Source organism: Kogia breviceps, chromosome 12, assembly GCF_026419965.1.
Source record: "Kogia breviceps isolate mKogBre1 chromosome 12, mKogBre1 haplotype 1, whole genome shotgun sequence".
In the NCBI taxonomy this organism is placed as follows: Eukaryota; Metazoa; Chordata; class Mammalia; order Artiodactyla; family Physeteridae; genus Kogia; species Kogia breviceps.
Genome location: NC_081321.1, coordinates 15,859,683 through 15,887,272, shown reverse-complemented (window position 1 = coordinate 15,887,272; position 27,590 = coordinate 15,859,683). Strand labels below are relative to the sequence as shown.

The 27,590-nt window shown below is 35.9% G+C and overlaps 1 protein-coding gene across 4 annotated transcripts in view; it reads left to right on the top strand.

Annotated features, from left to right (window-relative positions):
* SLCO1A2 (solute carrier organic anion transporter family member 1A2) overlaps positions 1 to 19,367 on the top strand; it is a 90,561-nt gene extending 71,194 nt beyond the window's left edge. For 2 of the 4 annotated variants that reach the window (XM_067010610.1, XM_059080322.2), the window contains 4 exons: positions 6,216 to 6,388; positions 12,323 to 12,387; positions 12,960 to 13,077; positions 18,482 to 19,367. In XM_067010610.1, coding sequence (XP_066866711.1) covers positions 6,216 to 6,388; positions 12,323 to 12,387; positions 12,960 to 13,077; positions 18,482 to 18,698 — 573 coding nt within the window. In that variant the 3' untranslated portion in view covers positions 18,699 to 19,367. The remainder of the gene's footprint in view (positions 1 to 6,215; positions 6,389 to 12,322; positions 12,388 to 12,959; positions 13,078 to 18,481) is intronic. The other 2 variants (XM_067010612.1, XM_067010611.1) reach the window with 1 other exon arrangement.
* Positions 19,368 to 27,590: the final 8,223 nt, after the last annotated feature.

Genomic DNA, 27,590 nt, shown 5'->3' with positions numbered 1-27,590 from the left:
CTTTATTCCCATCTTACCCCTAGGTTCTTCATGACATTTTTTTCCCCTTAGATTCCATATATATTTGTTTTTCTCTTTCTGACTTACTTCACTCTGTATGACAGACTCTAGGTCCATCCACCTCACTACAAATAACTCAAATTTCGTTTCTTTATATGGTTGAGTAATATTCCATTGTATATATGTGCCACATCTTCTTTATCCACTCATCTCTTGATGGACACTTAGGTTGCTTCCATGTCCTGGCTATTGTAAATAGAGCTGCAGTGAACATTGTGGTACATGACTCTTTTTGAATTATGGTTTCTCAGGGTATATGCCCAGTAGTGGGATTGCTAGGTCGTATGGTAGTCATATTTTTAGTCTTTTAAGGAACCTCCATACTGTACTCCATAGTGGCTGTATCAATTTACATTCCCAGCAACAGTGCAAGAGGGCTCCTTTTCCTCCCCACCCTCTCCAGCATTTATTGTTTGTAGATTTTTTGATGATGGCCATTCTGACCAGTGTGAGATGATATATCATTGTAGTTTTGATTTGCATTTCTCTAATGATTAATGATGTTGAGCATTCTTTCATGTGTTTGTGGCACTCTGTATATCTTCTTTGGAGAAATATCTATTTAGGTTTTCTGCCCATTTTTGGATTGGGTTGTTTGTTTTCTTGATATTGAGTTGCATGAGCTGCTTGTAAATTTTGGAGCTTAATCGTTTTTCAGTTGCTTCATGTGCAAATATTTTCTCCCATTCTAAGGGTTGTCTTTTGGTCTTGTTTATGGTTTCCTTTGCTGTGTTAAAGCTTTTAAGTTTCATTAAGTCTCATTTGTTTATTTTTGTTTTTATTTACATTTCTGTAGGAGGTGGGTCAAAAAGGATCTTGCTGTGATTTATGTCATGGAGTGTTCTGCCTATGTTTTCCTCTAAGAGTTTGATAATGTCTGGCCTTATATTTAGGTCTTTAATCCATTTTGAGTTTATTTTTATGTATGGTGTTTCTAATTTCATTCTTTTACATGTAGCTGTCCAGTTATCCCAACACCAATTATTGAAGAGGCTGTCTTTTCTCCACTGTATATTCTTGCTTCCTTTATCAAAGATAAGGTGACCATATGTGTGTGGGTTTATCTCTGGGCATTCTATCCTGTTCCGTTGATCTATATTTCTGTTTTTGTGCCAGTACCATACTGTCTTGATTACTGTCGCTCTGTAGTAGAGTCTGAAGTGAGGGAGCCTGATTCCTCCAGCTCCCTTTTTCTTTCTCAAGATTGCTTTGTTTATTCAGGGTTTTTTGTGTTTCCATACAAATTGTGAAATTTTTTGTTCTAGTTCTGTAAAAAATGCCAGTAGTAGTTTGATAGGGATTGCACTGAATCTGTAGATTGCTTTGGGTAGTAGAGTCATTTTCACCATGTTGATTCTTCCAATCCAAGAACATGGTATATCTCTCCATCTATTTGTATCATCTTTAATTTCTTTCACCAGTGTCTTATAATTTTCTGCATACAGGTCTCTTGTCTCCTTAGGTAGGTTTATTCCTAGATATTTTATTCTTTTTTGTTGAAATGGTAAATGGGAGTGTTTCCTTAATTTCTCTTTCAGATTTTTCATCATTAGTGTATAGGAATGCAAGAGATTTCTGTGCATTAATTTCATATCCTGCTACTGTACCAAATTCATTGATTAGCTCTAGTAGATTTCTGGTAGCATCTTTAGGAATCTCTATGTATAGTATCATGTCATCTGCAAACAGTGACAGCTTTACTTCTTCTTTTCTGATTTGGATTCCTTTTATTTCTTTTTCTTCTCTGATTGCTGTGGCTAAAACTTCCAAAACTATGTTGAATAATAGTGGTGAGAGTGGCAACCTTGTCTTGTTCCTGATCTTAGTGGAAATGGTTTCAGTTTTTCACCATTGAGGACGATGTTGGCTATGGGTTTGTCATATATGGCCTTTATTATGTTGAGGAAAGTTCCCTCTATGCCTACTTTCTGGAGAGTTTTTATCATAAATGGGTGTTGACTTTTGTTGAAAGCTTTCTCTGCATCGATTGAGATGATCATATGGTTTTTCTCCTTCAGTTTGTTAATATGGTGTATCACATTGATTGATTTGCATATACTGAAGAATCCTTGCATTCCTGGGATAAACCCCACTTGATCATGGTGTATGATCCTTTTAATGTGCTGTTGGATTCTGTTTGCTAGTATTTTGTTGAGGATTTTTGCATCTGTGTTCATTAGTGATATTGGCCTGTAGTTTTCTTTCTTTGGGACATCTTTGTCTGGTTTTGGTATCAGGGAGATGGTGGCTTCATAGAATGAGTTTGGGAGTGTTCCTCCCTCTGCTATATTTTGGAAGATTTTGAGAAGGATAGGTGTTAGCTCTTGTCTAAATGTTTGATAGAATTTGCCTGTGAAGCCATCTGGTCCTGGGCTTTTGTTTGTTGGAAGATTTTTAATCACAGTTTCATTTTCAGTGCTTGTGATTGGTCTGTTTATATTTCCAATTCTTCCTGGTTCAGTCTCGGAAGGTTGTGAGTTTCTAAGAATTTGTCCATTTCTTCCAGGTTGTCCATTTTATTGGCATAGAGTTTCTTGTAGTAATCTCTCATGATCCTTTGTATTTCTGCAGTGTCAGTTGTTACTTCTCCTTTTCATTTCTAATTCTACTGAGTCTTCTCCCTTTTTTTCTTGATGAGTCTCGCTAATGGTTTATCAATTTTGTTTATATTCTCAAAGAACCAGCTTTTAGTTCTATTGATCTTTGCTATCATTTCCTTCATTTCTTTTTCATTTATTTCTGATCTGTTCTTTATGATTTCTTTCCTTCTGCTAACATTGGGTTTTTTTTGTTCTTCTTTTCTAATTGCTTTAGGTGTAAGGTTAGGTTGTTTATTTTAGATTTTTCTTGTTTCTTAAGGTTGGATTGTATTGCTATAAACTTCCCTCTTAGAACTGCTCTTGCTGCATCCCATAGGTTTTGGGTCATTGTGTTTTCATTGTCATTTGTTTCTAGGTATTTTTTGATTTCCTCTTTGATTTCTTCAGTGATCTCTTGGTTATTAAGTAGTGTATTGTTTAGCCTCCATGTGTTTGTATTTTTTACAGATTTTTTCCTGTAATTGATATCTAGTCTCATAGTGTTGTAGTCAGAAAAGATACTTGATATGATTTCAATTTTCTTAAATTTACCAAGGCTTGATTTGTGACGCAAGATATGATCTATCCTGGAGAATGTTCCATGAGCACTTGAGAAGAATGTGTATTCTGTTGTTTTTGGATGGAATGTCCTATAAATATCAATTATCTCCATCTTGTTTAATGTATCATTTAAACCTTGTGTTTCCTTATTCATTTTCATTTTGGATGATCTGTCCATTGGTGAAAGTGGGGTGTTAAAGTCTCCTACTATGATTGTGTTACTGTCAATTTCCACTGTTATGACTGTTAGTATTTGCCTTATATATTGAGGTGCTCCTATGTTGGGTGCATAAATATTTACAATTGTTATATCTTCTTCTTGGAATGATCCTTTGATCATTATGTAGTGTCCTTCTTTGTCGCTTGTAATAGTCTTTATTTTAAAATCTATTTTGTCTGATATGAGAATTGCTACTCCAGCTTTCTTTTGATTTCCATTTGCATGGAATATCTTTTTCCATCCCCTCACTTTCCATCTGTATGTGTCCCTAGATCTGAAGTGGGTCTCTTTTAGACAGCATATATACGGATCTTGTTTTTGTATCCATTCAGCCAGTCTGTCTTTTGGTTGGAGCATTTAATTGATTTACATTTAAGGTAATTTTTGATGTGTATGTTCCTATTCCCATTTTCTTAATTGTTTTGGATTTGTTATTGTAGGTCTTTTTTGTCTGTCCCCAGTGGCTAAGGTTTGTTCAGTGGGTTGTGTAGGGTTCCTGGTGGAGGGGAATAGTGCCTGTGTTCTGGTGGATGAGGCTGGATCTTGTTTTTCTGATGGGCAGGTACGCGTCTGGTGGTGTGTTTGGGGGTGTCTGTGGCCTTATGATGATTTTAGGCAGCCTCTCTGCTAATGGATGGGGTTGTGTTCCTGTCCTGCTAGTTGCTTGGCATATGGTGTCCAGCACTGTAGGTTGCTGGTTGTTCAGTGAAGCTGGGTCTTGGTGTTGACATGGAGATGTGGAGATTTTCACCATTTGATATTACATAGAGTTGGGAGGTCTCTTATGGACCAGTGTCCTGAACTTGGCACTCCTACTTCAGAGGCACAGCCCTGACACCTGGCTGGAGCACCAAGATCCTGTCATCCACACGGCTCAGAATAAAAAGGAGGAAAAAAAGAAAGAAGATAAAATAAAATAACATAAAATAAAGTTATTTAAATGAAAAATAATTATTAAAAAAAACTTTTAAGTCATAAAAAGTAAAAAAAAGAAAGAAAAGAGCAACCAAACCAAAAACCAAATCCACCAATGATAACAAGTGCTAAAAACTAGACTTAAAAAAAAAAAAACAACTGGACAGACAGAACCCTAGCACAAATGGTAAAAGCAAAGCTATACAGACAAAATCACACACAGAAGCATACATATACACACTCACAAAAGAGAAAAAGGGGAAAAAATACATATATATCGTTGCTCCCAAAGTCCACCTCCTCAATTTTGGGATGATTTGTTGTCTATTCAGGTTTTCCACAGATGCAGGTACATCAAGTTGATTGTGGAGATTTAATCCGCTGCTCCTGAGGCTGCTGGGAGATATTTCCCTTTCTCTTCTTTGTTCCCACAGCTTTGGATTTGGACCCGCCTCTGCATGTAGGTCGCCTGAGGGCATCTGTTCTTCGCTCAGACAGGATGGGGTTAAAGGATCAGATGATTCGGGGGCTCTGGCTCCCTCAGGCCAGGGGGAGGGAGGGGCACGGAATGCGGAGCGAGCCTGCGGCGTCAGAGGCCGTCGTGACGTTGCAGCAGCCCGAGGCGCGCCGTGTGTTCTCCTGGGGAAGTTGTCCCTGGATGACGGGACCCTGGGAGGGGCGGTGTGGAGAGTGACCTGTGCTCGCACACAGGCTTCTTGGTGGTGGCAGCAGCAGCCTTAGCGTCTCATGGCCGTCTCTGGGGTCTGCGTTGATAGCCGCGGCTCGCGCCCATCTCTGGAGCTCCTTTAAGCGGCGCTTTTGATCCCCTCTCCTCATGCACCAGGAAACAAAGAGGGAAGAAAAAGTCTCTTGCCGCTTCGGCAGCTCCAGACTTTTTCCCGGACTCCCTCCCGCCCAGCCATGGCGCACTAGCCCCTTCAGGCTGTGTTCACGCCGCCAACCCCAGTCCTCTCCCCGGGATCCGACCGAAGCCCAAGCCTCAGCTCCCAGACCCTGCCCGCCCTGCAGGTGAGTAGACAAGCCTCTCGGGCTGGTGAGTGCCGGTCGGCACCGATCCTCTGTGCAGGAATCTCTCCACTTTGCCCTCCGCACCCCTGTTGCTGCGCTCTCCTCCGCGGCTCCGAAGCTTCCCCCTCCGCCACCCGCAGTCTCCGCCCGTTAAGGGGCTTCTAGTGTGTGGAAACCTTTCCTCCTTCATGGCTCCCTCCCACCGGTGCAGGTCCCGTCCCTATTCTTTTGTCTCTCTTTTTTCTTTTGCCCTACCCAGCTCCGTGGGGAGTTACTTGCCTTTTGGGAGGTCTGAGGTCTTCTGCCAGCGTTCAGTAGTTGTTCAGTAGGAGCTATTCCACATGTAGATGTATTTCTGATGTATTTATGGGGAGGAAGGTGATCTCCACGTCTTACTCTTCCGCCATCTTGAAGCTCCACCTTCCAAATTTTGATTCGTATTGAAACCTGGGAACATAAGAATTCAAAAAGGGTTGACTTTGTTCTGTTTGTGAAATAAACTATATTTTTTGAAACAAAACTTTGTTTATTGGTAAGTAAATATTTCAACTGAGCATTCTGAAACAAATGTTATTTGTCAAATTTAGCATGTGGCAAAATAGCATGTGTTTCTAAAAAGCATGATTTTAGGCAACAGAGCTATTGCAAATGTACTCAAATTTAGAAAGAAATACCCTTTTTCAGAAACCACCCTTCTATGTTTTGTTTCACGAGATAATCCTGAGACACTATAAAGGATATGAGAACAAAGGGAATAAACTATCTTGACCTAATTGGGAATGCAGAAAATATTTGAGATTTGTATTCAAAACTTTCCTTCCTTAAATAGGATAATATATTATTTTTGACAGGTGTTCCAAAATTGTAGCTGCATTCAAACACCAGGAAATTCATCTGCAGTTCTTGGACTATGTGACAAGGGACAGGAATGTTCCATGATGCTCCAGTACTTTTTAATCTTGTCGGTGATCAGCAGTTTCATCTATTCTTTATCTGCCATCCCTGGATATATGGTTCTCCTGAGGTACAAGAATTATTTTCTTTATTTAGATTTATTTCTGGTTAGTTAGTAAGGGAGCTTTTTCTAAGAAAGCCACTTGAAGTCCACAGTATCTAAGAACCTGGTGCTCTATATATAACATTTATTAAGATTTTCCCATTAAGCATTGTTGAATTTTACCAAATTTTAAAGTTAGAAATAAAAATGTTTATCTGTTGGTATTTCCCTCCCTATCTTTCCTACCTTATTTCTTAGAGTTAAATTAGTGAACCTCTCATTGTTTAACACATTTATATTTTAGGGTAAACCATATGAAATGATCATTTTCCTAGGTACAGAGTGGTTGCCTAGCTGTCATTTCTTATAGTTCAACCTATAGGACAGCAGAGTTTAAAGCTGTCGGAAGTCTGTTTCACCAATTACTACCCACAGGGCAAAAGGCAGGTCAATTGATCTTTCTGAGTTCCTTTTATCTTTAATTAAAAAATGGATATATAATGAATGCTCAGCTGTCTTATAAGGCTACTGTGAGACACAAACATTGAAGGGCTTACTGAAACTAGGAAATTGCAGAGCTAGGATTCAGACTTAGGTTTATTACATGTAGTTTTCCAATTACAGCAGCTTCATGCCTTGTAAACAATTCTAAACATGCCTAGTAAACAAAGTGCATTGTTTTCTTTTTTCTTCATCTTGAAGCAGAGTTAAGTTGATCATAATTCTCAGTTCATAGTTTATCCTAGATGAGGTAAGGTTCCCACCCCCCCTTTTTTTTTTTTTTTTTTTGCGGTACGCGGGCCTCTCGCTGTTGTGGCCTCTCCCGTCGTGGAGCACAGGCTCCGGACGCGCAGGCTCAGCGGCCATGGCTCACGGGCCCAGCCGCTCCGCGGCATGTGGGATCTTCCCGGACCCGCGCACGAACCCGTGTCCCCTGCATCGGCAGGTGGACTCTCAACCACTGCGCCACCAGGGAAGCCCTTCCCTCTTGTTTTATTTCACTTTATTTTAACTTTTTTCATTCCATTCCCCACTTCCTGTCACCACCGGCATCTATATTAATATGATAGACATATGTTCTTAAATACGTATTTTCCTTTGTAAAATATTAAGTTTTTTGTGTATTGTCTTATAGTCACACAAATAGTGTTGTGCCATACATTTGTTTTGGTTCAAAAGGCACATGGATACATAAATTCACCAAGTACTGCTAGTACTTAAGAGTTTTTCTCGTACCATCAGTGCATGGGAATTTCTACTTCCTTATAGCTTCACCAACACTTAGAATTATTGAACTTTCTGACTTTGACTCTTTCAATGAGTGTAAAATGGTAGCTCACTGATGTTTTAATATGTGATTTCCGAATTCAATGAGTTTAAGAATTTCTTCAAACTTTTTTCTAGCTATTAATGCTTCTGCTTCAAGATGCTTATTCATTATTTTGGCCCATTTTCATTATAATTCCTATACATTTCTTGGTGAATTATAGACATTAATGTAATATTGTTTACTTGATACAATTATCTTTTCCTGGTCTCTTATCTTTCCTTTGAATTTTTTCATAGTATTTTTTATGAAATTAAATCCTAAATTTTGTTGTACTGAAATCTAACAATTTTCTTGCCTTAGGGTTTGTGTATTGGGGAGTCACATTTCAAAAAGGTTTCCATATTCCTAATTTATAAAAGTATTCCCCTAAATTTTATCCTACCAGCTATACAGCTTTACCTAGTCCTTTAAGTCATCACAAGTCTATCTTTATGTGTGGCTCAAGGGAGAGAGATATTCAGTGTTATTTTTCTCCAAAAAATAAAGTAGTTTTCCCAGCATCGTAGTACAAATAAGAGGTCTTTTGTCCATTGATCTGTGGTGCCATCTTTATCGTATTTAAAGTTTTTATATAACATGGGCCATTTTCATTCTTATTCTGTTCCACAGTTTATTTGTTCTCATACCAGTGACACTGCATATGTTAATGTCTCATACAGTAGCTCTTCCTTACCCACCCACCACTTTCACCTTCACTCTTCCTTTATTCTTTTCTTCCTAAATTGATTTAGCTATCAATGCATGGGTCTTTATACTCACATATGAATTTTGATTGTATGGATTCTATATATTAATTAGAGAAACTCTGACATCAAATATTTGGGAACATGGAATATCTTTCCATTTATTTAAAATCTCCTTTATAGATACTACAGACACACACACACACACACACACACACATATATACACACACACAAAATGGTACCATGTACAATTGCAAATATATATGTACCCATATATATCCAAACATACATATATGGACATGTACTTATTTGTAATTTAACATGGTGTTACTTTCTTTTATATTTTCTAGTTGGTTATTGTCGGTTTAGAGGAATGCTGTTGATTTTTTAAAGTTTATTTTTTATCCAGCAACTTTTGTTATTTGTTCTAATAACTTGTTGATTTTGTTAGGTTTTCTATGTGGAAATATGTGCACATATGGAGAGTTTTATCTCTTCACTTCCAAACCTTACACATCTTAGGTTTCAAAAATTTTCTTACAGCATCATCTTGGACCTCCAAAACTGTGTTAAACTATTTGGTGATAGTGAGTATTCTTGTTCTTTTCTAATTTTAATGGAAACCATGTAAAATTTTTCCATTAAATATGATGCTTGCTATAGATTTTTAGTATGAGTTTTCATCTAGTTTCTGAGTTTTTAATAATAGAATCAGTATTAAACTATCAAATATATTTTTCTTCATCTAGGAAAAGATTTACATATAATCTTCCAACTCAGTACTTTTAGTGTAGTAGAAAAAAGTGATAGTTTTTTTCTACATTGAACTGCTTGCATATCTAAGAAAAACCATACTTAATCACAATATATTTTTATATATGATTTGATTTAAATAATAATTTATTTAAAATTATTATATCTATGTTGATAAGTAAAACATACCTTTTATTTTCTATTATTTTTTGTTTGTATTTTTGGAATCTTTCTAGGCCCACAAAATGAATTAATAAATTTTCTGTTTTTAAACTTCTGGAACAACTTGCATTAAATATCTGTTTGTTGAAAGTTTTATGAATTCACCTGTAAAACTATGTGTACTTTGGGCTTATTTGGTCAGTGATACTTGGTTATTATTTTCATTTATTTAATGTTAGTGTCTATTCACATTTTCCATATCTGCTTATACCAGTTGTATACTTGTTAGTGTATGGTGTTTATAATATTCTTTTATCATTCTGATATTCTCTGATATATCTGAAGGATTTTCCATTTTTTCTCTATTTTGTTTATTGCATCTTCTTTATGTTTTTTCTTGATTATTGTTGCCAGAGGCTGTTTTATTTTTCTTTTTTAACGAACCAGTTTTTGGTTTTGATAATCTTTATTTCATCTATTCTGCTCTTTATTTTATTTATTAAAATTTTTTTTTCCTTTTTGGCTTGCTCTGTTCTTCTTTATCCAACTATTTGAGTTTAACACTTAGATAATTTGCTCATTTTGATTAATGTAAATAAAACCGTACATTTCCTTGCAAGTATTGCTTTAGTTATATCTGAACTAGTATTTTCCATGAAGTTTACTTCTCTTTTGTAATATCTTTTATGTTTGCTCCACCAAACCAAAATTTATTTATGTGTTATATAATTTCCATATCTATGAGAAATTTCTATAGGTATCCTTTATTATTGTTATTTCATTTTCATGTTCAGAGAATATAATCTGACAGATGTGGGGTTTGGGGGGAAATATTGAGGCTTTCTTTGGGGCATAATGCATATTCAATTTTTGAGTGTTTCATGTGTTTCTGAAAAGAAAGTGTAACTTATGCATTTTGGATATACAGTTTCCATATTTCTTGGATTGAAGTTAATCACTGTGTTATCTAAATTTTGTAAATCTATGCTTGTTTTTTGTCTGCTTAATTCAACAGTTTTTTGGAGATGGATGTTAAAATCTTTTAAAATTGCTGATGTATTTCTTCTTATATTTCTGTCAGTTTTTAAATTTATATATTTGAAGGCTATATTGTAGGATGTAAATGTGTCTTTGATCATTATACTTCTATTATTAGCAGCACTTAATTTTCTTCTTTATCCTTTAGTCATTTCTTTCAGGCAATTCTATTTTGTTTCTTATTAAAATTGCAGTACTGGCTTTTTTTTGGTTCACTGCTTCCTGTTACAACTTTTTCCTTCCCTTTCTTTTCAATCTTCAATCTTCTATTTCACGTTATAGACAATATGCCAGATCTGATTTTGTAATTTCAGATTGGTGAGTTTAACCCACTTATATTTACAGTAATTAATGTGATAGGGCTCTTTTACCACTTTATTTCATATATTCTATTTATTTGAATTTTTGCTTCTTTTTGCTTTCTATTGTATTTATTGGATTTTCTTCTGCTGCTTTAAAAGTCATATCTTTCCAATGGCTAGCCTGATTATTGAAATTCTTAGCTACATTTCTGTTTTACTTATCAATTTCAAAACTTTTCAGTAATAATAGCTACTTTCTATTAAGATGAATACTTAATCATGCTCTCAGCTCTCTTCATATCTTTACTCTCTTCCTCCAGCTCTTGCCAAGATCACATTGTTGAGTTTAGCACCTGGATTTTTATGGATATACTTATGCTTTTCTCTGTTTTTGTGGAATCTTCATGGATCTCCTGCCATGATGGTAGAGGGATGCAACATCTACGCTACTCTGCCAGTTTTTAAGAACTATTTTAATTTCTCTCAGCATTTTCCCATAATTTGCATGTTAATTTTTCTTTCTTATTTCTGGATTCTAGGAATTAATGTTGTCATGAATGTCAAATAGTGACAGCATTTGGAGAACAGTTTAAACTGTTTACAGTTTCTTAGCCTTAAGGATTTCATGCTTTTGTGAGATCATAAGGTGGTATATTAGAAATAGAGGAGAAAGAAAAATTCTTCAGTAAAATTTAAATGCCCTATTTTCTGTATTCAATGGTAACTATGGGAGCAAGAGGGTCATGCTAGGTCTCCTGGCTTTTCTTACTTCCTTCTCAGTAAAATCCTTGATGCTGTCTAAATAACCTACGTGTTAGATAGATAATGACCAGATCAACTGTATCTCAGTCTATGACGCTGAAGAGTTATTTGAATTGGTAAAATACTTATGCCAAGAAAATGCCAGTAATATGATGTTTTTGCTAAAACTGTACTACGTCCTTTTGTGAAGAAAGCTGCTTTCATTTTCTCAGCTTTAAGTTAATCAATGAAGGGAAGGGAATACAGAGGAACTCTCCAAGTGAATTCTTGGAGCAGGTAGCCATGCTGATGCTGAAGTGAGTGGAGCACAAAAAGTGCCACTGGGGAATTATAGTCTTCATTTCTACTCGTAGGAATTTCAGGCAACAGTGAAAACATCAGGGAATTTCTGGAGAGAATGGAGGAATCTGTGCCACTCTTGAAAAGATACCAAGTCACTTAAAATATGTTTGCTTTGGATTTTTTTCATCACTTTCCTTTGAAAATTTTTATTCTGGCTTTCTTTTCTCCTTACATTTATTTTTTTAAATTCTTGGATTTTCTCTATTTTGTTAATACAAATAATTTAAATACACCTAGGGTTGCATTGTTCTTGTTTTAAGCTAAAGTTTTAACCATCAGAATCAAGAAATACTATTCAAGAAGAGGATACTGGGGTAGAAATCAACTGATATGAAAATTTTCTTCCTTGATAACTTTATGATAGAAATGAATGAGCAAAAAGTGATGGATAAAATGCCAAGGATCAGAGGTGGGGCTCCTGTGAAGGTTATGAACTGGATGATCAGGCCTTGAATAACCAAAACCTGAGCAGGCAGGAAAATTTTCTAAGGCTCAGTATGTTACTAGCACACAAACAGTTCTTTTAAGAAACTGTGGTAGATTTTAAATGTCTACTTTTTAAATTTATGAATTCATTTATTTTTTAGGTGTATCAAGCCTGAAGAGAAGTCTCTTGGTGTGGGATTACATGCATTTTGCACAAGGGTATTAGGTAAAAATAGTTATTTTTCCCAACATCACATCAGACCACTATTAAATACTAAGTAGATGAAATCACTCCCTCAGAATAACAGTCTAGCAAATATCCCTTCTGCTTGAAAACAGCACTTTGTGATTAGTGTGAGAATTAAGAACAAAAAGAAATAGAGAACTTCTCTTTTTTATTTGAAAAAGACCTATCTGACGTTAATTCTACTTTTCATCAATGCAATTTGAAAAGCAAAGGAACAGGAAATGCTTTGTTAAAGTATAATGTGCATGTGATTGGCGCAAAACATTGCAGAAAAAAAATGTAAAGAATCATTAATTCAGTGTTTTTCTCTACTGATGATTTTTATTTTGCATTTATCCTTCAGATTATTTTTTATAATTTAAAAACTTTACAGTAAAAGTAATTTCCAGTTTCTCAAAGTAAATTTTAAAGCAATAGATGTATATTTTGTTAAACTTTATTTGTTCTATGAATAAAGTTAAAATGTTTCCAAACAAAACAATATATCTTCTTACCTTGCTAATGGATTCTTACCTTGCTAATGGATTCTTCTTTCTCCCTTTTAACTGTAGCTGGAATTCCTGCACCTATATATTTTGGAGCTTTAGTGGACTCCACATGTTTACACTGGGGTACTTTGAAATGTGGTGAGTCAGGGGCATGTAGGATATATGATTCCACCAACTTCAGGTAAAGATAATTTTTTAAATTGCTTTCTAAGCATAGACAGTGTGTAAAACGGTACCATTCATATCTAACATTTTCTTTGTCAAGGGACTAGATTACTTTTGCCTTTGTTTCCAGAATAGATAAGTGGTACTGTATCTCCAATTCTTATTTATATACTAGAATTTTATTCCCTCAATATTTTCAAAGTACTTGATAAATATAAGCATGGGTGGCTTTCAAAAGCTTGTTCCTTAAATTGGTTGCAATCAATATATTGTTGAAGGTCATGGCTGTACAAAAGCTACCTATCTAAATTATATTACTCTCAAGTATCCCCATTTACTCCTACATCATTTCAACGTCTTACTAGGTTAAATCCTAACTTCCTTTCACTATCCACTTCTGTTCTCTAAAATGGTATTTTTTCTCCCTTATTAAATTTCACTGACACAATATTCTTCATGTCTCTTAAAGCTTTATTCTTTTTTAGTAACAGACCTGATTTTGAACAAACCTCATATGATAATATTAACCTGTTTTTTAACCAAACTCTTCCATTTTTCTCTTTTTATTTTCACATTCTTTTCCATTTGGAGACCTGGATTTTGTTTAAATTTATATTAATTTCTCCTTATGGGGCAGTAAGAAAATTCATTTTCTAAAAATGATTTAGCATTATTTAAAATAGTCTAAGGTCTTCTCTTGATCAGTAAAAGGATATATGTCAAGAACTGTGAAGAGAGCAGACAGAATGCGATTGATGTTCTCATCAGTTCCCCTTTCCCCTAAAGTTCCACAGGGGTAACATGGAGGTGGGCACAGATACATACTGTGCATGTAATGGGTTTGCATCACAACTGAGGAAAGCCAAGGATCCCTAGTGTAGGTTGGCCTCATCCTGCTGCTTTGATTCCTGTTGATAGTAGCTCTGATTAAATGCTATTTCAGACAAAATTATTATATTTGGTACCATCCTCTGTGAGTCAGGTGAATTAGAGTGACCAACGAAGTGTACTCATGAGAAAATTCATCAGAACCTAATACAATGTAGAAACAAGAGTTACATGTTGATGGACAATTCTTCATGGGTTCCTTGAATTTTGGCATATCTTGTCAGCAGAGACTTTTGTTCTGAACTATCTTTTCAAAAATGTTTGAACAGTAAGTGACTTTGGAAGATAAAAATGGTCTTTCCCTCTGGAGCAGAGTTTTCTGTCCAGGATGATAAAGGTAACATCTCCCTCTGGGGCAAATGTTGGCAGATTTGCTTGCAACCCATTTAAACGATAGGGATTTCCTAAACTCAGGATTACTTAGCTGTGACCCGAACCCAGTGTGTGCACAACATCCACCTAGGTCTCCTGTGTCCCCACTTCGGGACTTGGTGGGTGAAAACTAACCTGAACATGAAGCTTGTGCTGATTGCTGTAAAAAAGTACTTTGTCTCTGACCAAGGAGGCTTGTATCTTCTGCCAGTTTCCATGCAGCTATGGCAGGCTAACTTGTTAGCTTAAAATCCAGGTAAGATCTAGGACTCTTTTACAGTTCTTGAGAACAGAAATACTGATTAACTTAAAAATTGGCCAAAAATATAAGGATGATCACTTACATTTATTACCATCTAATGAAAAGCGGGGGAAGGATTAAGGAAAATTTGATGGAAGTAGGCATAGGAAAATAAAAACACACAAAATAATTGAAAATAAAGCCTAAATATACCAGGTTTCGCAATAAATGTAAACCAATTGAATTTGCTTCTTAAAAGATAATGCCTTTCATATCGAAGTTTTCCAAATTCCAGCTACATGTTGTTTACAAGAGATAGCCTAAAAATATAATGCAAAGAAAGGTTGAAGGTAAAGGTCAGAAAATGTATACCAGACAAATATTAAATCAAGCTTCTGTGGTTATATTAATGACTGTAAGACAAAGTAGAATTTAAAGTGAAAAGAATTAATAGAATTAAAGAAGGGCATTACTTAATAATAAAAAAAGCACTTCACCAAAAATATATAATAATCATGAACCCATATAGATCTGTCAACATAAACTCAAATATATAAAACAAAAATTCACAAAATTACAAGAAGAAATCTACAGTTAGCGTGGAAAATTTCGACACACTTCTACAACAAGCGAATATAAAATACAGATGAAAAATTAGTGAGAATATAGAAGATTGAACCATCTAATTGTGCAAAAATTATCTATTAGTAGATATATAGTGATTTTTTTTAACCCAACTAACAGCAACCATAGGAAAATAATGCAAACCTCATTGTAAAAGAGATTTTAAAAGAAACCCTTTTGCATGTTATTGCTGTGATACTAAGGAGGGGATAAGATACAGATACACCCAAGAAGTAGACCAAGTGATCTGCTCCCTCTGTGATTATTCCCAGTATCACTATGAAAAGAACTAGGAAAGGCCTAAGAACCCAGGGGACTGGGAAAAGCAAAGGGAAAATGATCAAATTTGGAGGAGTAAATACAGAGAAACAGAACAGCAAAGAAAACCAAAATAAACAGAGAACAACAAGAAAATGCTCAAGAAGAGCTTGTAAACTGAAATGTTAAAATACACGAATAAATCCAACAGTAAGAAAGACAGGCACATAAACTACCAATTGAAACATGACTTTATTCCAGATTAAATTTAATCTAATGTAAGCATCTACGAAGACTTTAAAATAAGTATGTTTAACCAGCTCGATAGCTTTAAAAATAATAAATTCATTCATTAAAAATGAATAAGAAATTATGAAAAAATTCTAGCAGAAATAAGAATATCAAAAAGAACTCTTGGAAATATTAGAGATTAAATGGATAGCATCGAAATAAAAAGAATCCTAAATACATAATAAATTTCAAGTCAACATAAGATAAGAATTGGTGAAATGGAAGAGAGTACAGAAGAATTTATCTGAATGTAAATCAATGATTTGAACTGATTCAACAAAAATGAACTACATAAGTAATGTTAAAGACCAATGAGCAATTAAAGGATATATCTCAGAATTTTTATAGAACAGAGAATAGAGGAAATGGCAGAGATAAAGAACTAATGGCTTAGAGTTCGTTAGAATTTAATAGAGACATACATTTTCAGATCAAAAGTGCACTTCAAATGCCTAATGGAATAAATTAAATAGACATACCAGAGTGAAATTACAAATGCTCAAGATAAAGAAAAAACATAAATACTACCCAGAGAAATAAACATGTGGCTTATAAAGAAATAACAATTAGACCAATAGCAGATAGGTCATCAACAACCATAGATCCTAATATCTTTATGATTCTTATTGCTTTGGGTTTGGGTTGAAACAAAAACACAAACCAGAGAGCAAGAAATTGGCAAATGTGACTACATATAAAATTTTAAAAAATGTTTGCAACAGAAAACACCATAGACAGTGAAGAATGATAGAACACAAATTGGAAGCATCCGGAACTCTCATACACTGTTGGCGGTGAATAAAAACTATTGAAAAGAACCTTCGGGCAATATTTACTAAGCTGCATCCTCTAAGATCCTTACACATATTTTAGAGAAACTCTTGCTCACATGCACAAGGAGACATGGCAACAAAGGTTTGTTGCAGTTTTGTTGATATTAAAAAAAATTTGAACAAAAGCGTCCCACAGGAAAATGGATAATAAGCCGTGGTGTTCAACAGTTAAAAATAAATGATGTAGAACTACATGTATGAGCCTAGTTTTAAAATGGTGGGCTGATAGAAAAACTTTCAAAATAAAAATATGGTATTATGCCAATTATTTAAAATGTAAAAATATATACAATAATTGTATAAATTATAAATGGATACATGCATACTTTTTAAAGCTATAAAAATAAACTAGGAAATCCATAAAATTCAACGTAGTGTTACACCTGGGATGGGTTAGAATGTACTAGGATCACAGGAATTAAATATTTTCTTTTAACCTGGTCTGAAACAAAAATGGCAAAATTTAATCATTTAAAAAACCTGGATGGTGAGTACAAATATGCCTAACTCTTTTTTTCCTGCATTCTTGAAATGTTTCCTAATAAAAGAAAATTTTAGAAGTAGAAAATGAATATAAGAAGCAGAAATTAATAAATAGACTACACACCATAGAGGTAACCCCCAAAAAACTGTGTTTTCTAAAAGATTGAAATATAATAATAACAATAATCTGGAAAGGCAAATAAAGAAAGAGAAGAGGCACAAATAAACACTATTAGGAAATAAAAAGGAAATGTAAGTACAGATACTTAGGAATTTTATACATAATAATTTGGAAACATGTTAAATAGTTTTCTAGATTAATATGTATTATCAAATTTTACTATAAATATATAGAAAACATGAATATTTTCATAGCCACTTAAAAAATTTGAATCAGTCAAAAATTCTCATCTTCCAAAGATACCAAGTCCAGAAGCTTTTAAGGCAAGTATTACAAACCTTCAATGAACTGATGATTCCTGCATTATGCAAGTTATTCCTAGAAACAGAAGAAGAGGGAAAATTTCCCAATTTATTTTACAAAGCTAGTGCAACCTTGATATTGACATTAGACAAGTTCAGTATAAGGAAAAAAGTATAAGCTGATTTTATTTGTAAATATACCTGCAAAAAATTATCATATTGAATCCAATAAGGTATAAAAACTAACAAATAGTGTTTGTTATAGAATTATAATAATAATCTTGGATATTCTGCTAATTACATATAGAAAAATGATTTAGTGATATTTTACAAATTCACAACTAAAACTCTGAGCAAACTCAGAAGACGAGAAAGAAACTTCCTTAACCCAATTAAGATCATCTAAGAAAACACAGGAGTAAATATTATAATTAGTGGTGATTCTTTGGAAGCATTCTTACTAAATATTGAAATAAAACTGCTATCCCTGCCAGTATTAAATTTAAGTTGAGGAGTCTATTCAATGTAAAAAGATAAATTAAAAATAGTAGCAGAGCTTCGCTGGTGGCACAGTGGTTGAGAGTCTGCCTGCCGATGCAGGGGACGCGGGTTCGTGCCCTGGTCCGGGAAGATCCCACATGCCGCGGAGCGGCTGGGCCCGTGAGCCATGGCCACTGAGCCTGCACGTCCGGAGCCTGTGCTCCGCAACGGGAGAGGCCACGACAGTGAGAGGACCACGTACCGCAAAAAAAAAAAAAAAAAAAATCACCCCCAAAACAGTAACAAAAGATTAGCAAAGAGGGAAATAAATTTCGATCTTGATAAAAAAATCACAAAACTCATTTTAACAAACATTAGAATTCATAAGTGAGTTCATGAGGTTAATTCACAAGGTTGATGTGCAAAACAATTAGCTGCTACTCTCCTTATGAGAGTAAAATATTAATAATTAACAATATGCAAAACTATCTTTATAAGTTTTAATATGTTTTAACTTTTTTTGATAGATACATCTACCTTGGGTTGCCAGCAGCACTAAGAGGATCAAGCTATATTCCAGCCTTTTTAATCCTCATTATTTTGAGGAAGTATCGTCTACCAGAGGAAAATGCCTCTTCAGAAACTATGCTTGAGGCCAAGTTTACAGGGAAGGAAAATGAGGGCAAAGAGATGGACCAAAATTCCAAAGTTTTGAATGATGATGAATTGAAAACTAAACTATAATGCTCTTTTACATCATGCTTTGCAGAATTGGAGAACACACTACAACTTAATTGTTTTTAAAATCAATAGAGGTACTTACTGCAGGTAATTTTTCCTTGTCTTTAAGAACCTCAACGTTTTTCTTTACTCAAGGTAAAAAATTGTTCACTGATGGTATTTCTGAAGGAACAATGGCATCTGAGATTTTCCTCAGAGGGACATTTATAAACAACCTTCAAAATAGGATATTAGAACCTGCTTTATTTTTATGTTAAATTGTTAAAACAGCAATTTCGCTTTTCACTCATGCAAAATAAGGGCATATTTCCCACATCTTTTCCAAATGATTCTAAAAATTTCCTATTATGAAAATCTGTTTAGTTCCATTGAATTTCTGCTTTGATATCAGGATTATTTAGAGACTGAAATTCTTATCTTATGTGAATATTTAAGTATTTTATTCAAATTTATCACTTCATGTGAAAGAAGAGTAAATCTTTTAAATCTATTTTGGAATTGTTCTTTACCTCTTCCTATTCATTCCAGACATGACTCTTTTAAAATAGATTACTCACTAATATGCCATCACTTGATTTCAATTCATTCCCTGCTTTTTGACTCATGTCATATATTCGCTCATTTTGTTTAGAGTACTGACAAACTTAATCAGGTAATTAAAAATCATGTAGCAAAGATTGTTGGATTTTTTTTTTCAGCAATTCAAACCTGGCAACTGAACTCCCTCTTAAAAACAAATGTCTAAGTCAAAGTAGGAAAGGTCAATATTAGAAAACACTAGTCCTTTTTTTTTTCAGTATTTTTAAATTAATTAATTAATTTATTTTTGGTTGCATTGGGTTTTTGTTGATGTGCATGGGCTATCTCTAGTTGCGTCGAGCAGGGGCTACTCTTGGTTGCGGTGCGTGGGCTTCTCATTACGGTTGCTTCTCTTGCTGCAGAGCATGGGCTCTAGGTGCGTGGACTTCAGTAATAGTGGCACGTGGGCTCAGTAGTTATGGCTGGCAGGCTCTAAAGCGCAGGCTCAGTAGTTGTGGTGCATGGGCTTCGTTGCTCCGCGGCATGTGGGATCTTCCCAGACCAGGGCTCAAACCTGTATCCCTTGCATTGGCAGGCGGATTCTTAACCACTGTGCCACCAGGGAAGTCCCAAAAAACACTAGTCCTTAAAGGCTATTTATATTGCCAGATATTATCCAAAAAATCAGTTTCCCAGATTCAGGAGGCCTCCTTAGTCTAATGTTTATGTCACCCAAGGTGTCCTAAGTTAGGACACAAACACGAATTTTCTTTACATCCTCTTAGAGAATGAAGTGTTTAAAAAGTAGCTTCTGTTATGGAACTGAGGATAATAAAATTCAAGATGTACATTTAAAACTAAATCTACCCTTATTATTATTTTGTAGCTTAGGTATACAATAAAAGTATGAAAGGATTTTTAGAGACACAAGAGGCCTTACGGATGATATGGAGTTTCTGGTTCAAGAGAACAGAATGAACAGCCATGTTTATCTACTTCTTATTCTCCCTCCCACTGAAAGGACAGTCAATATAGATGTAATGATAGAACTCCCTTAAGGGTGAGGAGGATGTGGAAAGGGAGGATTGGAGAAGTGGGTGTCAATATACTCTGATTATTTATGTGTCATATAAAGGGAAGGGGAGTGTCTCCAGGGATAGAACAGGGAGGCAGGAGCTGTCATTCAGGATGCACTTAGAAGGAGCCTGGGATGTAGGTAGGAACCTCTGAGTTGAAAGCTCAAAGAATACAAGTTAGACAGAAAATAGACCACAAGCTAGACAGGAAATAAGCAAGTTAATTGAAGGACTGTCTACGTATACTTTGCAGACCAATATGATTTCCTGAGAATTGGATGCATCATTTCAGGAGAAAGCAACAGAGAGGACTGGGTAGAACAGGTTTGGGGGGAAGATTTAAGAGTTCAGTTCTCTGCTCGCTAAGTCCGAGACTTCATCAAGACCGTGGTTCAAGACAGGAACAGTGTTGACACTGGAGAGAGGAGCTAAAACCATTGGAAGTGAGGAGTCCCAACTCAGGGGAGGTGTGGCAGATGAGGGACAGTTGTGTGTCAGGGTCAGATGACATGAAACTCGGAGCTGCTTTCTTTGGGAAGGGAGGAGATGGGGAGAATGCTCTGGAAGCTAAAAGAGGAGCAAGGACTCACCCTATATCCAGAGAGTTGTCAGAAAAAGTCAACAGTTACCACATGAGATGCTTTAGGGGGAGGCATTGTCCTCAGGAGAAACCCAGATTTTGGTGAGGCTGCAGCCATGAAGAGAATGCTGGTTTATGAGTTTGAGAATATGGACAGTTTTGGAGATGAGGGACTCTCAGTTCCAGCGGACAACCTGAAAGGGGGCAGATTTCAAAATTGGAGTCTGAGAGAAAAAGTTGATAATTAGAGGTATATGGAAATTCGAGAATGAAAATTAGAAGAAGGGGAACGAGAGATTATCTGGAATTCTGGGACTTTTTAGGTAACTGACATAATGAGGTTAGTCCTGATAGATTTCAAGGCAGATAGTGTTGGTGACACTGTGTCAAAATTAGGAGGGGTCATGACTGGGCTTCCTCATGACCCCTTGTCATGGAGGCAAACCGGAGAATCAAAATCTTACTTGAGTACATGTGGCTCTTTCTTGACTTCTATTGATGGGTCTAAGTTGATCAGAGAAAGCTGAGTCTTAACTCCGTGCACAGTTCACCCACTTGAATACCCTCAATGGAGCAGGGTAGGCCGAGAGACATGATTTTGGACCCAGTGTCTTGGGCTCACTCTTATCCCCTGCTGGGAATGATGGCATTTTACTCTAGGGCTCTCTTTTGACACGTCTTGGCGGAGGAAAGAAAATCAGAGAAAGTGAGTACTGGAGTGCTCTGTGACCTCTCCTGACCTCTGTTGTTCAAGTCCATGAGGCCTGGGGAAGTCAGTTATTATTCTGAGCATTTGTCCTCCCTCAGAATAGGGTAAGTAAAGGCACAGCAGACGGAAGTAGGGGAGAGAAACAGCAGGAAAACCGGTAGTGGGAAGTTTAGGATCGTTCATTGTTTAATTCTGTGAGGAGTCTAACTTTATGGAATTAGAAATGGTTTAATATATTATTTGTAATTCTAAATATAACTGATATTTATGGGGACTTTAAAAATAAGTACATAGAAAAACCACAAAAATCGGGAAAAAACATAAAGGGAAGGAGAGGAATTCTTCATAATTTATAGCATGGAGTTAAATTATATTTTAAGCTTAATAAATTCAGATAAAATTGGCAAACACATCTTATCAGAACTGCTGAGAAGTGGTTGTCTCTGTAGCATTGGAAGCAGGAAGAGAAGCAAAGAACAATGCATTTGCCTTTCATTTTTGTCCCTTTTGTACTCTGATTTCTTTCCTCTTGTACATGTAAAATACAATGAAAAAATTTCATAAAGAATACACATCAGCAAAAACAATAATAATAAAAGAAATAAAATAGGGCATTTTACAGAAAGGAAAGAACTGAGTCCTCCAATTGTGAGATTTTCAAAGGTTCTCCAATGGGTGTTTATTTATTTACTTATTTTTTTAGTTTATTCGTTTTTAACATCTTTATTGGAGTACATTTGCTTTACAATGTTGTGTTGGTTGCTGCTGTATCACAAAGTGAATCAGCTATACGTATACATATATCTCCATATCCTCTCCCTCTTGAGTCTCCCTCCTACCCTCCCTATCCCACCCCTCTAGGTGGTCACAAAGCACCAAGCTGATCTCCCTGTGCTATGCGGCTGCTTCCCACTAGCTATCTATTTTACATTTGGTAGTGTATATATGTCCATGTCACTCTCTCACTTCATCCAATGGTTGTTTATTGAACAATTTTTTTCTCATTTCTGTCCTTGGTTCTAGAGGATATGTGTCTTGGTGTGTGTATGTAAGGAAGGTGAGTGATGAACTAAGTTGTAGGCTGTAAAATTCAAGTGGGTGTCACTTTATTAGGGTGAATAAATATACACAGAAAACAATGACAGAACGACAAATAACAGCACAAGGTAATTTCAAGCCATATGGACATATGGTGAGTCATTAAGTAATCAGAGTTTTTTGCAAAAACTTCCCATTCTGTTTTTGGGAAACATTGCAGAAGCATGCTAATTGGTAAGGGATTTCTTTCCAAAAGAAGACAAAGCTTTCTAGGAAGACATTTTGCCCTTTTTCCTTCTTCCTTCTGGAACTGAAGATATTAGGCCTCAAGGAGGAGCAAGAAGCCATCTTGCCACCAAGAGGCAAAAGCATAGGGATGAAAGATGATGAAACATGGTGTAGCAGGAAGACAGGGAGAGCCTGGCCACCACCAGGGGCAGGGCTGAGTTTTGCAGACTTTTACGTTTACCAAATTTGAGAGGGAGGCCTATAAAAAATTTCAAAATGATGAATACAAAATAAAATTGAAAGTGATAATTTACTTAGAATGAGAACAAAAAATCACAAGTTCCCTGTGATATGCTTTCAGACATGATCATGATTTTTTTTAAAAGAAAGCACTACTGCAAACATTAGAACTAAATGAGATATTTAATTTTAATAAAGCTTTCCTGCTGACGTTGGGAGTGAGAAGGAAATGGCCACTACTGCCATTTCTATTCAACATTATGTCCTAGCCACGGAAATGGGAAGAAAAAGAATTAAAATTTGTAAGGGTAAGAAAAGAAACAAAAAATAAAACTATCAGTGACATGTTTGTATTGCAGAAAACCCACAAGTTACTATAGATGAGCTATCAACATGATTAAGTGAATTTTAACAAAGTTCACTGGTTACAAGGGCAATCCACAAAATCAAATGCAGTTGTTCATATATCAATAGCAATTAGGAAATGATATTAGTAAAGCATATTATTTAGTGTACATCAAAAAAACACAAAACACAAAAAATAAAACCACATTGAAATCCTAGCAATAAATCTTATAACAGGTGTCTAAGACCTCTATCCCCAATACTACAAAGCAGTATTCAGAGAAATGAAGACCTACATCATGTTCATTTATTGAAAGATTTAATATTTTAAGGATGTCAGTTCTCCCACATTTTATCTATAAGTTCAGTGAAATCTCAAACAAAATCCCAGTACTTTTGGAAATGTGGATATTGACAAGATTAATTTGGCCTTTCCATGGAAGTGTAAAGGGCCAAGAAGAAATCAAAGCAATCTTGAAGGGTAAAGTTGGAGAAGCCCACCACCAGATATTAAGACCTATAGAGCTAAAGGAATTAAGCCAGTGTGATATTGACGACCCGTCTCCCATCCCTGGTACCACTCTCTTCCTTGCAGAGACCTTCTTCACCCCATGCAGAGTCCAACACCATGCGGTGCTCGGCTGCTCTTTTCCTACCTGGAAACCCTTCTCGCCCTATTCGGGTTCCAACACCTCACATCCGGCCTTCACTCTGCTCTCCCCCACAGCGATGTCTTCTTCACCCTCTTCAGGTCTGACACCCGTGGCAGGGTGCCCCACGTGCGATGTCCCCCTGGTACTCCTGTGATGGTTGGTGCTATGTGTCAACTTGGCTGGGACACAGGATCCAGATATTTGGTCAAGCATGATTCTAGATGTTTCTGTGAAGGTCTTTTTTAGATGAAATTAACATTTAAATCAGTAGACTTTGAGTAAAGCAGATTACCTTCCACAGTGTGGGTGGGCTTCACCCAAGCAGTCAAAAGCCTTAATAAAAAAAGACTGACTTCCCCTGAGGAAGAAGAAATTCTCCCAGCAGACTGCCTCTGGACTCAAACTGCAACACCAACCCTTCCCTGGGTCTCTAGGCTACCCCCTACTACCTATCTGTCTGTCTGTCTGTCTATCTATCTATCTATCCATCTATCTATCTACTCTTGGTTTTGTTTCTCTGGAAAACCCGACTAATAGACCTTTCCTTGGATTCTGACACCTATGCTGGGCTATACCTCTTATGGACACTCTCCTAACACTGCTTGAACTCTTGGGCTCTTACACCCACTCAGGTCCCTGTAGTACCCCTTAAACAGCTTTCCTCCACCAGCACCTACCCACATACCTACTTTCTCGGCCCCATCTAATTGCTCAGGATTGAATTATTCTGGAAGGAAAGGACAAGACAAAGGGAAAGAAAAGAGAAGACCAGGAAAGGAAGGAGGGGAAGAAAACAATTGAATATTTGAGAAATTTTAGAAAGTGAATATTATGTTGGATGTTATGTATCCAGAGAGAAGATGCATATTGCCAAGTGCATTTTACACTAAGTTCACCTATGTCTAGGTCGAGATTAATGAGTGCTATTACACAACATTGTAGCCTTGAAATGTATGTTGATTTCCTATTACCTCCTGCTCTAGGATGAATAGAAACGAAGAGCTTCTTTTATTGATTGTATATTTAAAATGCTTTTCCATTTGTTCAACCACATAGTAGGCATAAGAAATCTTGGAAGTGATTTTAAAATTTATGAACCATGTATCTAATTTTTAAATTTATTACTCAAGAGATTTGTGGATCCAACAAACAACTGCCTAGATTATTTTTATGTTTTTAAACAAGGCACTTACTTTCCTTTTAACTGGTCTCAAATTTATAGCCTGATATATATGTATATGACTTCTATATGTGACTCATACAGGACACAAATTATAGAAATGGTCCAAGTAGTACTCAGAGCTTTATCATAAACAAAGCGATTGAAGTAAAGCCTGGTGTGTGATAAAAACAAAATATGAAACTTTTCTTGCAATCAGCCCTAAGAAAAATTCAAGCAAGTGTTACTTTAAAATAAAATGGAATAAAATAGAAAGGAAATCACAAGACTCTTCAAGCCCTCAGATGTCTGTAATTCCTATTTGTATGGCTATTAGCATAACTGATACCATCTTGAGCACTAACAGTTTCTCCTGTCCATCTGCTGACTCCACCCAGGACCGTACTGTACAGTAAATCACTTCTCTGTCATGAGGGGATTCATGGTTAATAGAGACTGTTTAATAATCATTAGGAACCGGTAGCCTGTTAGTCCCCAGTGATGAAAACCTTCCCTGATGTATCCTCAGCATCCACAAGACTAGTTACCCATTCATAAATCTTGCCTTAGGAATGCCCGTCCTGTTTCCAAGCAACTACCCCATTCCCTAGGTTAACGAAAATCGTCCCAGTGGCCCCTTGGCAGTGTGAGAGCAGCTGTGGATGCTTCTGGATCGTTGTCTGCCCGATCCCATCGTGTGAATGTTACCCTATAATAAACTGATCCATTGATTATATGGAGCTGCCTGCCTTGTTTTCCGGTTTCAAGATGCCTTCTCAGTTCAGTGGGCATTTTTCATTCCTTCCATCCTCCAACACTGTGGAAGTCAATTTCTAAATAAAATAATAACTTAACATATCCTAACGATATATCAAGCCTGGTAGATTCAAAAGACATCCTTCACGAATTCAGAAAGATACATGCACCCAACATCCAGAGCAGCATTGTTCACAATAGCCAGAATATGGAAACAACCTGTTTATGAATTAATGAATCAAGAAGCGGTGGTATATATATATATATATATATATATATACACACACACATATATACACAATGGAATATTTTTCAACCATAAAAAAAGAATGAAATCTTGCCATTTGAGACAACATGGATGGGCCTGGAAGGTATATTATGCTTAGTGAAATAAATCAGTTAGAGAGAGATAAATATTGTATGTTTTTCCTTATGTGAGGAATCTAAAAATAAAACAAGTGAAGGAATATAACAAAACAGAAACAGGCTCACAGATACAGAGAACAAACTGGTGGTTACCACAGGAGAGAGAGGTGGGGGGAGGAGCAAAATAGGGGAAGGGGATTAAGAGGTGCAAACTGCCACTTATAAAATAAATAAGTCACGGGGATGTAGAGCACAAGGAATATAATCAATATTTTATAATAACTTTGTATGGTGTGTAATCTATAAAAATATCAAATCACTATGTTGTTCACCTGAAAGTAATATAATATTGTAAGTCAACTATACTTCAGTAAAAAAATACATCCTTCACCAGTATCATTTTTGATAACTAAATGAAATGACAGCAATAGAAATTATGAAGGGAGGGGAAGAGAGAGAGAGATTCTTTCCATCAGTAAAGATATACTGTGCTGAGTTTCTTAGAATGGTTAGTATGGGGGAAGACGTATTTAAGTGGCTTTAATATGTGTGGAAAACCTCATTCTTTTCATAACTCTGCATGTTTCCTTAAGACCTGGGAGAAAAATCCCTTGCAGACCCAGCATAGTACACACCTAATAACGTCTAGCAACTTCACCACATTGGAAATATTCTTGTAATCATCCCAAATATCAGATATATTTGCAAGATTATACCTTTTCTTCCACGTTTATCCTTAATGGCATTATTTGTTATTTTCTTATCAGTTGTCTAGAGACTTTAGATTAAAGAACAGATCATAAGAATGTGGGAGATATTGCTGGGTGAACATCACTAGAACTCTTTATATACAGGTGCTAGGGATAAATCTTTGGGTAAAAAGATGCAGCGTAACGAAACCAAACTCACTGTTTAAAAAAAAAATTTCCAGTCAGTGTTTAAAAAATTCATCTGAGAAGATAGAAGGAACTCAATAGAAACAAAATAAAAGCCTTCTTGCCTGATGACTTGGCCCTGTGGAATGAGTGAGTTTAGGAAAGGTCTATTTCAGAATGATAGCTGTACTTAGAATTGTTTACCAAATAGATAATTTCCTAGTTATTGGAGAATCTATTGACTAGCATCAGGTGAGGGAAAGGAAGAGAGGTACTCTCGTATAATTCAAATAGGTCTTGAAAATTCCTAAAGTTAACTGAAACAGACTTTCCTTTACATCAAGGGAATAA